The sequence below is a fragment of the Musa acuminata genome, chromosome BXJ2-9 (genome assembly GCF_036884655.1).
Source record: "Musa acuminata AAA Group cultivar baxijiao chromosome BXJ2-9, Cavendish_Baxijiao_AAA, whole genome shotgun sequence".
NCBI classification, from domain to species: Eukaryota; Viridiplantae; Streptophyta; class Magnoliopsida; order Zingiberales; family Musaceae; genus Musa; species Musa acuminata.
The window spans coordinates 12,355,975-12,370,724 of record NC_088346.1 but is presented as its reverse complement, the minus strand read 5'-3'; the positions used below and the strand labels follow the sequence as shown (position 1 = coordinate 12,370,724).

The following is a 14,750-nucleotide window of genomic DNA, read 5'->3' as shown; positions in this document are numbered from 1 at the left end:
TTTATTCTCCAATGTTGTAGTTGTATCGTGTCGTTACACTATAGATCCTGGTGAGGAAAAGTTATACATATTGATTATCAATTATATTTAATATTAATTATTTGTTATGCTAATAAAATCTTTTTTATATCTTTTTGCAATCGAGTGTGGTTATAATTTGGAGGGGATACATCACATTTAAGGAAGGTTGTCATTCATGTACTTTCACGGACAACAACATCTAGTGGTTGCGAACGTAATTGGTCAACGTTTGTATTGATTCATACGAAGGTCCACAACAAACTCTCCTATAGACGGTTAGAGAAACTAATATATGTTCATTATAACATGCGGCTAAGATTGCGATGTGCTAAGTTGGATAAGGAGCTAGAGGAACCAGATATTGATCTCATTGACCTCCAATTCTACAACGAAGATTCAGAGCCAATGTTAGATTGGGTTAAAGCAGTAGAGAACCAAGAGGATCCTCTACTTGATTAGGCGGGAGATCCTCAGTGTCCTTCATGTTTTATCACCGAGGCAATAGAAGAAGAAAAAGCACAACCCCAATAGGTGGAAACCCCCCCTCGATCACAACGTGGCAAGAGTCGAACAACATCGAGTCAAACTGCTCGAGGAAGTACAAACACCCAACGGTCACAATCGTCCGCCTAGCATACAAAGGCAAAGGGGAAGGTAGTAGCATTAGTTACATCGTTGGAAAGAATTGAGTCGAGCGACGAGACACATTCACAATCACATTCAACAACTCGCTCGGTCGAAAGAAAGACATGACAGTAACACGGATAGCAGTCCTTCGACGGATGATGGCGGTGATGCCGAGCAATCGTTGGTCTCGTTTACACAACTTGAGGGTGGTGTATGGACTAAGGAGCAATATTTTACACATGCCACCCAAGATTCAGATTATGGAACTCGATAAGGTACTGGTCAAGTTTATGCGCGGAAGGAGAAGAGAAAGACAGTGGATGAATTTGAGCAAATACGACAAAGCCTACATGATATAGACACAGAAAAAAGCTCATCGTATTCACAGCCATCGTATTATGGAGAATCATACGGGCAACAACAGTATGGTGATAATTGGTCATTCTTCTTTTAGCAACAGTATGATACAAAGCAGCAGATTAGTATCGAAAGTAGAAGCTATGACATTCACCAATATATGCCTCAAGAGCTGTCTCGAACAAATTTGATTCATGACAATCAGCACCACATTGATGCATCAATGGCATACAGTGTATCAATACACTATGTCATGTGATCAATTTCATGATTGGGTCCAACAAACATATCATATTGATATGCAGATGTATAGGATCGAGGACCTCGATCCACCACCCGTGAAGGCCCATCGTTCGTTTTGGTGGTAGAATCAACAATCAGGTATATCTACATATGTGATTATTTAATTTATTTAAATTTTAGAGTAAAATAGTTTAACAATTCAAATAAATTTTTTTGTAGATATTTCAATAGTTTACCTAATTTACATTGATTTTGCTAAACTTATACTATTACTATATTTATTTCTAACTTAAAAACTCTATCCTAACTTTTTTTTTTTTCAAATAATTTTGGAGGGTTTTACACTCTAAATTAGGTGTACCGCTCGGTACACGATATCGTACAATACCGTATTGAACCTGCCTCAAAACACTAGTACGACACGATATTGCAAACCTTGATCATCACAAACTCAAAAGTTGGGTGGTGGCTGAATAAACAGATCAATATTCCGCTTTGACAACAGATCAATCATCAGTTACTGCAAGAAATGCTTCATCCATCCCTAAGTTCGTCACGATTGGATCACAATATATTTTTGTCCAGTCCTAGACATCATAGATCGGATACAGATCTGGAAAAAGATTCCAACTTTGAATGGAAACAAGCAACCAAAAACGGTAGCAAATATAAAATTTCCCGAACTTGAAAATGCCAATCCTCAGGTACTGCTTTACTTCATCTGCTTGCCCTAAAACTGCTTTGCTCAAATCTCCATGTTTGGATGAAAGATCTTTTTTATTTTCATTGTTTAAGCAGATCATCGATTCGATATAACTCGGCGGGGTTAAAAAACTACCATATAATTGGTATGAATCGAACGATGAATATCGCTTAAGAAAAAACAAATCAGATATTAAAATGTTCCATTTTTAATTAAAACCCAATTATAAGCCATCTTCCTCTCTGTCTCTCTCTTTATCACCCACTGCTCGTCGATCCGCCCGCCGACTTCTCGCTCCATTGGTCGTTTGTTATTCTCAGGTATTCCTCCTCCTCCTCTCCTCTGTTTTCATCTTTTCTTCTTCCAACTTCTCGTTTCTTATTTTCCTCTTCCCTCTCCAACGCCTCATCGATGCTATAGCATATATATCCATATGCTATAGTCCGGCCTCCACCTCTGTTCATGTCCATGGATTGGACCCAAATCTAAAGAAAGACGAGGAGGAATTGTAAATGAAATCATATGTAAAATTTCTCGAGACTTGAATCCATCCAACCAAACGGCAAGAATGTGACACGACGATCCAAACGAAACGACGCCAAGATGAGACGGCCGTGACATGACGTATGTCGTTGCATCGACTCGAAAACCGGATGGGCACGAACCGGTCGCATACCGGTCCGCCATAGAACAGCCCGTTGAGAACGAGTCGGACCGGTTCAGACATGACCCAGGTTTTTACATTGATTGATAGGAAACAGAACTCCGATAGGAAACAATTGACTGCGGACGATTCCGGCCGGTTCAGAATTCCTAATTATAAACCCCCCAGTCGCTGTCTTTGTCTCTCTCTCTCTCTCTCTCTCTCTCTCTCGGTCGTTGTAACACCGGACTCGAGGTACTGGTCTTCTCTTCCTCCTCCACAGCTCCCGTACGTTACTACGTATATCTCTTCCAGGCTCGTGTGACGGGGACACTTGGTCTCCGATACACCCAGTTCTCATTCATTTATTCGCAGGAAAGGGGAAGGCGACAGCGAAGATGGAGGCGAATGAAGAGGGCGAGATGGTGGTGAAGCCGCTGATGCAGCGGGAGCGCGGGAGCTCTTCGCCCTCGTCCTTGTGGATGGTGGTTGCCAGCACAGCCATCGCCGTCTTCGGCTCTTTCGAGTTCGGCATATCGGTACGCCAAACAGTTATTGTCACGGAATATTGCGAGTTAGTCGAACCGATGCGAGTCGGGTTGACTTCTTGAAATTGAGAGTAGTGTTCTTCTCCTTTTAAGATCATTCTTAACATGCGAACGAGTTGAAGCTAAACATTACTGCCAAATTTGAGATAAGAATAGTATATTTGACAATAAAGTTAAGACCTTTGCAAACATGAGGTATGTTCATGCTTGATAATGACATGACTAACATGAATATTCATTCTGTTCTTTTAATACCATGATTTTCGTGATAACATGAGTTAGAAATGTCAGTACATTATTTCTTCAAACATGAAAACTATTACGAACTTGAGGTAATTTTAATTTGTGAAAGCATGATGTTCGTGATTTATGATTATATGATTAACATGATTAGTATAATATCCCGATTAGTCTTATATCGAAATTAGATAAGATTAAGATAAACTTATAAGGGTCTTATTGGTGTACCACTATCAACTTCAACTTAAGAATTTTGACCAATGGTTTAGGCCAAACGAAGTAAGCCAATTATCTTATCATGTCAAGTCGTGATATTTGGTATTGGAGTGACTACGTCTCATGACCAAACGAAATTGATAGACTAATTATTCTGTCAGGTCGAGTCGTGGCAATTAGTCGTTCTTTCTCTAATACCAATATTAATCATTCTTTTTTAATACCATGATTAACATGAGAACATGAGTTAAAGCTTACTACTATTGGGAAATTTAAGATAAAATAATGGTCAGTATATTGTACAAAAAAGTTGAAACATAATTTTTTTTGCAAACTTGAGGTAATTTTAGTTTTTGAAAACATGATGTTCATACTTTACAGTGACATGATTCACATGATTGTTCAATTTTTGCTTTTAGTGTCATGATTACTGCGAGAACACGAGTTGAAGCTTACTATTATTGGGAAATTTATGATAAAAATTGTCAGTATATTGTAGAAGAAAGCTGAAACAAAATCTTTGCAAATTTGATATATTTGAAGCCAAAATGAAGCTACTTGTATGGTGACACTTTGTAGCTTCTACGTTTTCCATCAGCAATGCCTCATCTTTTAGTTTATCCTTTCAGGTGGGATATTCTTCACCATCACAGTCAGGAATTATGCATGATCTTAACCTTTCGTTGCCCCAGGTATGTTTTCAATCAGCAGATGCACCAAAACATTAGTTGAATATATGATCACTTTACATTATGGATTTTATATCAACACATTTTCTTTTTGAAGCAAGATATCCATAAAGTTCTTTATCCTTAATCCATCCATCATTGTTTCCATTGGATTCACATGACAATTTTAAGCACTAAAAAGGATGTTATAGAAAATGACTCCACGATGGATTGAAATTGAAAGCCATGTGGCCCAATGGGTTCTCAGCAATCGGCGTAGTACCCCTCGAAGCCCAGCCTACTTAAAACTGCATGCATGGTTGGTACTGGCATGACATGATATCTGTGTTTGCTGGTGAGCAACACATAACCCTTACATGATAATCAAGGGCATGATATCGGTCATCCCTACTATGCTATGAAGGCCTGGTTTTTATAACATCAGCTTCAGATTTGCTGTGTTTGTGATAGTCTTCTCTTTGTCCAAGTAGCTTGCAGAATAGTTCTTTCTAAATTTTATTTGGTTAAGAGCTCAGTAAGTTTTAATTATATTGCTTACCTAAAACCTCTGGTTGGAAGGATGAAGGCATTCATATTATTTTTATTGTTGTTAAGTTAGTTTTCCCCAGTAGTTCTTCAAGAAACTCAAATTTTGTTCTATTAACTAGTGAGTTCTATATTTGACTTATAACCTTTTTCAAGGATGTTCTTAAACTCTGAGCATTATGTTCTGAAATGTCTAGATCTCCATAAAGTTTTCTTATGGTTGTCTTAAGCTGTAAAGGAATAGTATCTTTCTGAAAGGAAGACAAGCATGGGAGAAATGGAAAATCAAAACTTGACCATCAAAATACTACACTAGGACATTAAAGTTGAATCGGTTGGTGACAGATCTATACTTTGTTTGGTGCAAGAAAGGAAGATGATAAAGACAAGTTCTTGAAATGAAAAAAGAGTTTCTCTGTTAATCCATTTTACATTTCAACAATTTAGTTGTCTGCCGCCTATTTGCCATTCTTGTTGCAGTGTCTTGGATTTTTCTTCAAGCTTGTCTCTTCTTCTAGCTATTAGAAAGCCCATATCAACAAATGTATCCTCACTGTCTAGACACTCAGGAATATGAATGTTGTGGCAATCCATTTGGACTAACCAGAACGAGGTAGCTATTTGCTGCCACATAGTTTTTATAGCAGCAAATAGAATATAAGCAACAAAGAGGAGGAACTTGAGATGTCAAGTGATGTTAGTTTACTTGAAATATCAAGTGATCCTTTAGTACTGAGTTTTCCAATATTTTGGATATAACCTTGATGCCTCATTTTGGATCGCTTGATCAGACTGATCATAGTCTTGATCTCAGTATTTTCTTTTCTTTTTCTTAATGAACCATCCTGAGCTAGTTTCCTCTTAATAGACCGTGGTGCTACAGAAAGTGCCAATGTGGTGCTCTCTTGGTCATTTAACTAGTTCCATACATGAAATGTTACTGAAATTGATGTGACTGATGCTGGTACTCAACTAGCATGGCATGTGCAATTTGACACGGCCTAGCATGTCTTGCACGATAATCCATATAAACTTATCAGTTATCTTCAGAGTAAACAAATTAAAATTGCTATTTATGTTGGCATCAAATGTAAAGGAATTGGTCATTATATGAACTGATCACCATTTTCAGAGGATTCATGCAAACTGCAAAGCATAGTTTCTTGTCTAATAAATTAAAAATATTCATTTATTATAATTGGTTATGCAGTACTCTCTATTTGGTTCAATCCTTACAATTGGAGCAATGATTGGTGCTATACTGAGTGGCAGAATTGCAGATTTAATTGGCAGAAGATGTGTAAGCTAAACATTCTTTCATTTTTCTCAAGACTGATTGATATCCGAGAAGGCACAAAATCCTAAAATTGATTCATTTCTTTATTGCGCCATGTAATGCAGGCAATGGCAGTTTCAGATATTCTTTGCATCATTGGTTGGGTTTCTATTTTCTTAACAAAGGTTCTTATTTCCAAATTATGAAACTCATAACTGTTTTGTTCATTTCTGAGTTCCAAAAAAGATACACTCAGAGAGTTGTTATCGATATCAAATACTCCTCTCACATTTTATGAGCAATTATGAAAATAATGTTCATGATCTTGAGTACTGAATATAACGAGGTTATTATGTATAGGATATCATGTGGCTTGATCTTGGACGACTTTCAGTTGGATGTGGTATTGGTCTTCTTTCCTATGTGGTAAGTTCACCTTATTAAGCCAAAAGTATTGCCTTCTTTTCTGAACACATCTTATATGTTAACTGTTTTTTGTTTTTTGACAAAGAAAGTGGCGAAGCCACCTGTAGAAACATGTGAAATGTAAACAAAAGTATCAGGACTGACACAGTACACAAAATCGCTCTATATCCATGCCATTTATTATCTTTTTCAATTATGCTATGAGCTGCTCATTTTTGTTTAGTATTGATTATCTACCAGTCTAGATAATTTATTTCAACCACTAAGTGTTCTTTGAGGTTGATCATGATTATGCAGTTACAGTGCATATCTATTAGCAGTACTTCATGAACATTTATGTCTGGTAGAATAAATATCATTATCAATGTTCAGATAATTCTTACAAATTATAAGCAGGTTCCAGTTTACATTGCTGAAATAACACCAAAGAATTTAAGAGGAGGATTTGCAGCTGTGAATCAGGTAAAGGAAAGAAGCTGGATTCTACAAAAGCATTTTTGTGTGTGATTCTTCTGATAAAATTCTATGGCAGCTAATGATATGTTGTGGAGGATCACTTGCTTACTTGCTTGGAACAGTCCTGACCTGGCGTATACTTGCAATTATAGGTAGGACAGTTTCCTTTCACAGTAAAGGATACTTCTTGATGCTAGAAAGATTGTTTATTCCTTATGTTAGATTTGTTATTGCAATTATTCCTTATACAACATTGATCTCTGCATGACCATTGCACTCTAGGATGTAAACATGAGAGTTTTGGTTCAAAGACTTGTCTTGAGATGCAGATAGGTAAAGAGCTACGAGTTCTATGTAGAGGAGAAATCTGGTCCAAATTGCTCATGGGCAGATCAGTCTGGCATAGTATGGGCTTGCACCTAGCACTGCCTGGCTGCTATAGTAATGAGCCATGGTTGGCATGAGCCAAAATCATAAGTGACATTTAGAGGGTTCTCCAGATGCATGGAACATGGGCCCTCTGCAAAGGGAGGAGTCATTGAATCTTTGATGGTTCTCGCAAAACCTGAGAGCTGTTCTTTGGAGATGTATTCTTGGAGTGGAAGCTCTGATGTCTTTCACTTGATCGCAGTCCCTCTTGACTGTGTCATATTAAGTTTTCTTTTTTTTTTTCTTCATGTTGTTTCAGTTCTGTTTTTTGGTGTAAATTGCTATCCTTTATCCTGGTATTTTCATCTCATTAGTAGACCGAGGCAGTGCCTGTTTCTTCAGAAAAGAGGAAAAAAATGGAGAACTGCTCTTTTAGTCTCCTTTAAGTAAGATACGCATTCTCCTATACAGAAATAAAGGATAAGAAAGAAATTTATGATCCCCAAGTGAGCAACAATGTTAGGAAGTTTCAGACCATTTCCTTGGAGTTTTGAGCATGACACAAATTAACTGGAGATTTTTCTTTTCAGGTACTTTTCCGTGTTTTCTACAACTTCTCGGTCTCATCTTCATTCCGGAGTCTCCAAGATGGCTGGTTAGTCACCTGGACCTCTGTCATAATTTTTAAGTGTTATTAGTAAAATCTAATGTTGAGGTCTAAGCGTATATGAGCCACATGAATAGAAGAACCAGTTAGTCTAAACTCCTCAATCACCAGCAATGTAAAATTTCTATATAAGAGCCTTAGAACTGTATCATGTCTCTGTATTCATAATTCACAAAAGAATGTGGAAACTTTATCACAGTGCTTCATAGACATGCAGACCATCGGACAACATAAAAAATTATGTTCTTTTGTGTTTTTTTGTTTGTTTATCCTCACTTATTTGTATAAACAGTTACAGCTTCAACAGGTATTTGAATCCTTAAACAGTATGATGAATGCTTGTGTATGTTACATGTTACGATCAATTAGATAATCCAAATTTTCATCTTTAATTGGTTATTATCCGTTTGTAGCTTTAGTTTTTTTTTGCCAAGTATATTACTACAAATATTCATGAAATTGATAATTTTAAAATTCATAAAACAAAATTTAAACAAACAACCTTAAAGATCAAGTTAGGGTTTGCATATTTTGGTTGTGGTAGGTGGTGGGCTGGGGTTATCTTGATTTTGGGGAAAAATTTTATAGATTGATTTGTGTTAAAACCAAGGATTGAAATACTGTATTGTACTGGTGTTTCGAGCTTGACTCGGTATGGTATGGTACCATGTACCGAGCAGTACGCTAGGGCATACCGAGTGGTATACCTAATTTAGGTATAAAATCCTCCAAAAATACTTGAAAATAAAAAAAGTTAGGATAGGGTTTTTAAGTTAGAAATAAATATGGTAATAGTATAAGTTTAGCAAAATCAATGTAAATTAGGTAAGAATAATATCACATATCTTTTTCGGGTTTTGAGGAATAGTCTTATGTAAGGTTCATATTTCAGTCCGTTACGAATTGTCCTTACGTAAATATTGAAATATCTACAAAAAAATTATTTAAATTATTAGATTATTTTTTTATAATATAAACTCTAAAATTTAAATGAATTAAATAATCAGATATATAGATATACCTGATTGTTGATTCTACCACCAAAACGAACGACGGGCCTCCACGGGTGGTGGATTGGGGTCCTCGATCCTATACATCTACATATCAATATTATATGTTTGTTGAACCCAATCATGAAATTGATTCCACGACATAGTGTATTAATACACCGTATGTCATTGATGTATCAATATAGTGATGATCGTAGGTTGATCGTCATGAATCATATTTGTCCGAGGCAGCTCCTGAGGAATATATTGGTGAATGTCAGAGCTTCTACTTTCGTTACTGATCTGCTGCTCTGTATCATATTGTTACTCAGAGAAGGATGATCAATTATCACAGTACTGTTGTTGCCCGTATGAGTCTCCATGATATGACGGGTGTGGATACGATGAGCTTCTTTTTGTGTCTACATCATGTAGGCTTTGTCGTAGCTGCTCAAATTCATCTACTGCCTTCCCCTTCCCCTTCCGCGTATAAACTTGATTAGTACCTTGTCGTGTTCTATGATCTGAATCTTGGGTGACGTGTAAAATATTGCTCCTTGGTCTATGCACCACCCTCAAATTGTGTAGACAAGACCAACGACTGCCCGACATCGCCGCCATCATTCGTCGAGACACTGTTGTTCGTGTTGCTATCATTTCTCTAGACCGAGCGAGTTACTGAATGTGATTGTGAAGGTGTCTTGTTGCCCGACTTGATTCTTTCCAACGATACGACTGTTGAAAACCTATGAGAAAGGGCTCTAACAGTCAATTTGACCGTTGGAGCATTGTTACCGAGCGGTAACGATTGATTTCGACCGTTACCGAGTGGTAATGATCGAAATCGATTGTTATCAAGTTGTGTCGGGTGGTAATGATCGAAATTTCGACCGTTACCACCCGATATAACCCCGTATCATCCTATACGGAGCGCTTTTAAGCGTTCCGCCCGGTATGCTGTTGACTGGTATGTACCGCCCGTACTAGGTGATATCATTCGAAACTATATACCTTGGTTAAAAGTAATAACTACTCAGACAAAAAAGTTGTAAAGAACTTGATATCAACTAATGACATTAGCAATCATGAAATATCTCTATTGCACTCTTTTCTGAACTATTTTGCTCTTACTGGCAAAAAATTCTCATTATTCTTCATTATTAAATGGCTGATACAAGGTAATAAAAATTTGATTGTTGTTTCTTGGTTCCAGCTGCTATTTTCATTGCTAGGTTAATTTTACTAAATGCTTAACTCATATAATCAACATTTTTCTCCTTTATTTAAAATTCTTGCATTTTAAAGTCTCTCTCCATATTCTAGAAAGTATAGTTTATTTCTACTCATCAATTAAAAAAATAGGGAAAAGGAGAAATAAGAAAATTAAAAATATTATTATTTAGAACAAGTGAAATTACTGGTTTTTAGACCTTAAAGATGAAATGTTTCATCTCCTAAGGCCCCAGAGCATAATTATTTTTGTTGAGGTGGATCATTGGGTATCCAAGATTGGACTGTTCAGTTCAGGAAAAATTTACCGTTGATTAAACTAAATCCAAGCATGTGTACATCATGCAGGCTATGGTAGGTAAAGATCATGAATTTGAAGCAGGATTAAAAAGACTAAGGGGGGAGCACTCTGATGTTTCTCAAGAAGCAGAGGAGATAATGGTACTGTGTTTATCTTCAAACAAATTTTCTACACAGTTACACAATAATTTATGTATTATAAGAATGGAAGATTGTTGACCCAGGAGTTCACAGTAAGCCTTCAAAAACTTCCTCAATCTGGTATGCTGGACTTGTTTCAGAAGAAATACCTTCACGCAGTCATCGTAAGTGTTCATCATCTTCAATACATATGGGTGATGCTTTAATTTTGCTTGAGGGTTTCTTAATATTTGAATTCAATAATAGGTTGGAGTCGGACTTATGGTGCTTCAGCAATTTGGAGGAGTCAATGCAATCTGTTTTTATGCAAGTGAGATATTTGTCTCAGCAGGTAAAGTAATAATATCTCTCTCCTAATTATTCCAATTATGAGTGTAACTCTGGGCTCATCTAGCAGCATTATGTTTTTCATGTTCCAGAGTAAGCAATAGAAATTTTCATTTATGTTTTTCTTTTCTTTTTTTATTAAACCAACTCTGGTGGTTCCAACTACTATCTTTTATTGGTGGGAGGAGGTGGTTATTCATTTGAGAAGAAGAGGTCAAGGCCACAAGTATGACTATCAATTGTCTGGGATCTTATGCAATTTTTGCTTCTGAAACTTTTAGGGAGCAGTATTTTCTTCTTCTTGAGAAAAAACTGGCATGAGTTTGCCCATTGCACTAAAAGGTCATCACAGATACAAGCTCCACAGAGCTGAAGGCACAGTCAATATACAAAGTAGAAAACATCCTGCAACACTACAGGAAGCATCAAGTGTTTTTACCTCCAGAAGCTTCACAAACAATGAACATAATGAAAAACAGAAACAATGTCACCGATTCTTCATGCCTCAACTTTTAATTTTTGTTTTTCTGGATGAGAAACATCAAATAAATTTAATTCCTATAGGGCACTAAAACTTTGTGATACTTACAGGTTTTTCATCTGGTGATACTGGAATGATTGCAATGGCCGCAGTTCAGGTTCATTTTCTTAAAAATATTCTACTTTGTTCCTTGATTTAAGACAGCATAACAGAATTGCTATCTTGCAGATTCCAATGACCACCTTAGGGGTACTTTTGATGGATAGATCTGGAAGAAGACCACTTCTAATGGCAAGAAACTGCATAAGCAATTTAAACCCGTCCATTTCAGCTTGTCCTTTCTTTTCTCTAAAAAAATGATTCACACAGCTTCTCAATAACTTTTCGATTCCAGATTTCTGCAGCAGGAACATGCATAGGTTGTTTCCTTGTTGGTATATCATTCATGTTGAAGGTCTTTACTAGAACCTGCTGCTCTCTTGAATAAATTTTACAGAGAAAAAGAAAATCTCGTACTGATTTCCTAAGGTCAACAGGGACATGAATTCTCAAAGGAATTGAACAGCGTGCTTGCTCTGGCTGGCATACTGGTACCTATATTCCTGTTGTTGCATAGCAATTGAAAGTGTAACTTTCATATTTATACTTCATGTTTCTTGTCATATCAGACATACACGGGATCATTCTCGCTGGGTATGGGCGGAATACCATGGGTCATCATGTCAGAGGCAAGTCACCTGAACTCGAAAGAATTAGATAAAATTATATCCTGAAACCATAGGTTCTGATAATTGACATTTTGGATACAGATATTTCCTTTGAACATGAAAGGAACAGCAGGAAGCCTTGTGACCTTGGTTAGCTGGGTGGGTTCCTGGATTATCTCATACACTTTCAACTTTCTTATGATGTGGAGCTCAGCTGGTAATGAGAACCAACGTAGTGTCACTTATCATCTAATATATGACACGCCTTTGATTCGATACATATTAATATGGACAAAAATCGCAGGGACCTTCTTCATCTTTGCAAGCATTTGCGGTCTTACTGTTCTATTCGTGGAGCGGCTTGTACCAGAAACCAAAGGACGAACTCTAGAAGAGATACAGGCTTCGATGAGTTTGATTTTACAGTGACCATACAAATTGTCAAGTTGGGACAACTAAATCATCCAATAAAAAGAAAAACAATAGCTTTCTTCCATGATAAAAGCTTCTCTTTTCAAAAATGTTTTGAATACTATACTCTGGTACCATATTTATCATGATTCAAACCCAAAACCATATGACTTTGGGAGTATGAAATGAGTCATATACCGTCACAAGAGTTGGCTCACATTCAATGTGAGACTATCATTGGGTCTTGGTGTTCTCAGCTCAGGATAACAGTTAGCTAAATTAACTTTTTGTTGATTTATTCCATATACTTTCTTCAAGCTTTTACCTCATAAGAGATTCTAATCAGAGATTGAGTAAAAGGTTGCCATAACCCTTTTTGATTTCTAGTTGGAACATCTTAATGACTCTAGTGATAAGTTTGTTATCAGAATCTTTTGATCATTTTCACCACTTGACTCTAATTTGTTTTCCAGGCTTTTGTAGATTTCTGCAGGTCCTACTCTTGAGCACACTTGGAATGGATTCATTGCTGTCCCCATTGTCCTAAGACTTTGGATGAACTTTTGACTCTGAGATGCCAATTTCAACCTTGGTCCAGAGGTACATCGATTCCATTTGATCAGGTTGGACTCGATTGGCTTTGATTGAAAAAGGAGGTATAATTTTCAAGAACTGGTTCGAATTAAAATGGTTTCAATAATTTCATGTTGAGATTTTTTTTTCTATTTTATAATAAATATAATTCTTAAAAATATAATTAATAGTGTCAAATTTCTTGATTTGGGTTGAGATGAAACAAAAATGGTTAAAATTTTTAGTGGGACGGGGAAAGTTGGAACATATTTCACCTCTTCTAAGCTTTAAAATGGCTAAAATGCTTTTTTTATTTATTTTAAAATGACTAAATCTCTATCATCTTTCCTTTCACCTCTATTTACTTTTTTTTTTTTGAATTGGTCCTCTCTATCTCACTTGTTATCATCCAACTTAGTGTTCATATTTTTATTCCTTTGACCAATAAATCTTTTTTTATTCTTTGAGACGGTTTACGTAGACAATTTTACTATAAACTCTCTCTAATATATGTTCTATTATAACTTTCGTCATAATATATATCTATATATTTTAAATTTTTAACATTATATCTAGGAATATTTTGTTTTTAAATTTTAATAAATCAACAATGTATTTTTCCTCCTTCCTTCTCTTCTTCTTCATCTTTCCCCTATCACTTTTTCTTCTTCCTTCTTTTTATCTTCCTCCGTCGCGTTCTCTTCTTCCTCTTTGATATATACTGTCCGAGAGATACTCGATACAATAGTAATGTCGGTATTACGAGATTGCATTCCTTGCTACAAAATTTGTATTTAGTTCCTTATATTGCAATATCCATTATAACAAAATCTCACATCTAATATGAATTATCAAAAAGTAAAAGAAAATTTTATATCTAAAATATTAAGAGTTATAGTTAATAAATGATTTATGATGTTGGTGTACTTGACCGGCTTATCAAAGATTAAACGCTTAAAACATTATTAAAACCTAAAATATTGATGTGTACTACATCAACTCATCAAATATTGAGGATTCGAAATCACATCTAATAAATTTACATCTCATCCAATAAATTTAAATCACAATCAATAAATTTTAAATGATATCATTGACAGTAAGATGGATATAGAATGTCGTATTTATCATTTAATGTTTGTAAAAACATTAATAATTTGATATAAAATATCTAAATATATTTAATTTTTTATAATCATAATAGTTTTTTAAAAGAAATTAATTTTGTTTTGGAGTTTTAACGAAGCCAAATAAAAACATAAGTTATTACATTTTATAAGGATAAATAAGAAAATCACTTAAGCTCCACTATTTTATGGTTTCTTCTTTGAAGGTTAATCCCATTTTTCGATCGATCAATTTTAATGGCACTCACAAAATTATTATCCATTTCAGTTCTGCTTCAGGTTTTCTATTCCTCTGGCACGTGCTCGGGAGGGTGCCTGCAGTCCCTCTATTAATCTAATTATTTGTCTTATATATATATATATATATATATATATATATATATATCACATCTCTGATTAATACATATATTTGTGGCCATACATATAATTAAAATTATTTAATTATCATTTATCACAGT

The 14,750-nt window shown here is 35.6% G+C and overlaps 1 protein-coding gene across 2 annotated transcripts; it reads left to right on the top strand.

Moving 5' to 3' along the window:
- The first annotated feature begins 2,730 nt into the window (after positions 1-2,730).
- Positions 2,731-12,837, top strand: LOC103998222 (sugar transporter ERD6-like 5). 2 transcript variants are annotated; one of them, XM_009419636.3, is made up of 19 exons: positions 2,731-2,849; positions 2,970-3,133; positions 4,228-4,290; positions 6,023-6,112; positions 6,214-6,273; positions 6,449-6,514; positions 6,911-6,976; positions 7,047-7,122; positions 7,930-7,994; positions 10,574-10,666; positions 10,750-10,830; positions 10,913-10,997; positions 11,585-11,631; positions 11,703-11,765; positions 11,869-11,928; positions 12,011-12,064; positions 12,143-12,202; positions 12,284-12,398; positions 12,486-12,837. In XM_009419636.3, the coding sequence occupies exons 2-19, from the start codon at positions 2,993-2,995 to the stop codon at positions 12,608-12,610; spliced, it is 1,410 nt and encodes a 469-aa protein (XP_009417911.2). In that variant the 5' UTR covers positions 2,731-2,849; positions 2,970-2,992; the 3' UTR covers positions 12,611-12,837. The 2 variants fall into 2 exon arrangements, with proteins under 2 accessions (XP_009417911.2, XP_009417912.2); XM_009419637.3 differs by having other exon boundaries at positions 2,826-2,882.
- The last annotated feature ends 1,913 nt before the right edge of the window (positions 12,838-14,750 follow it).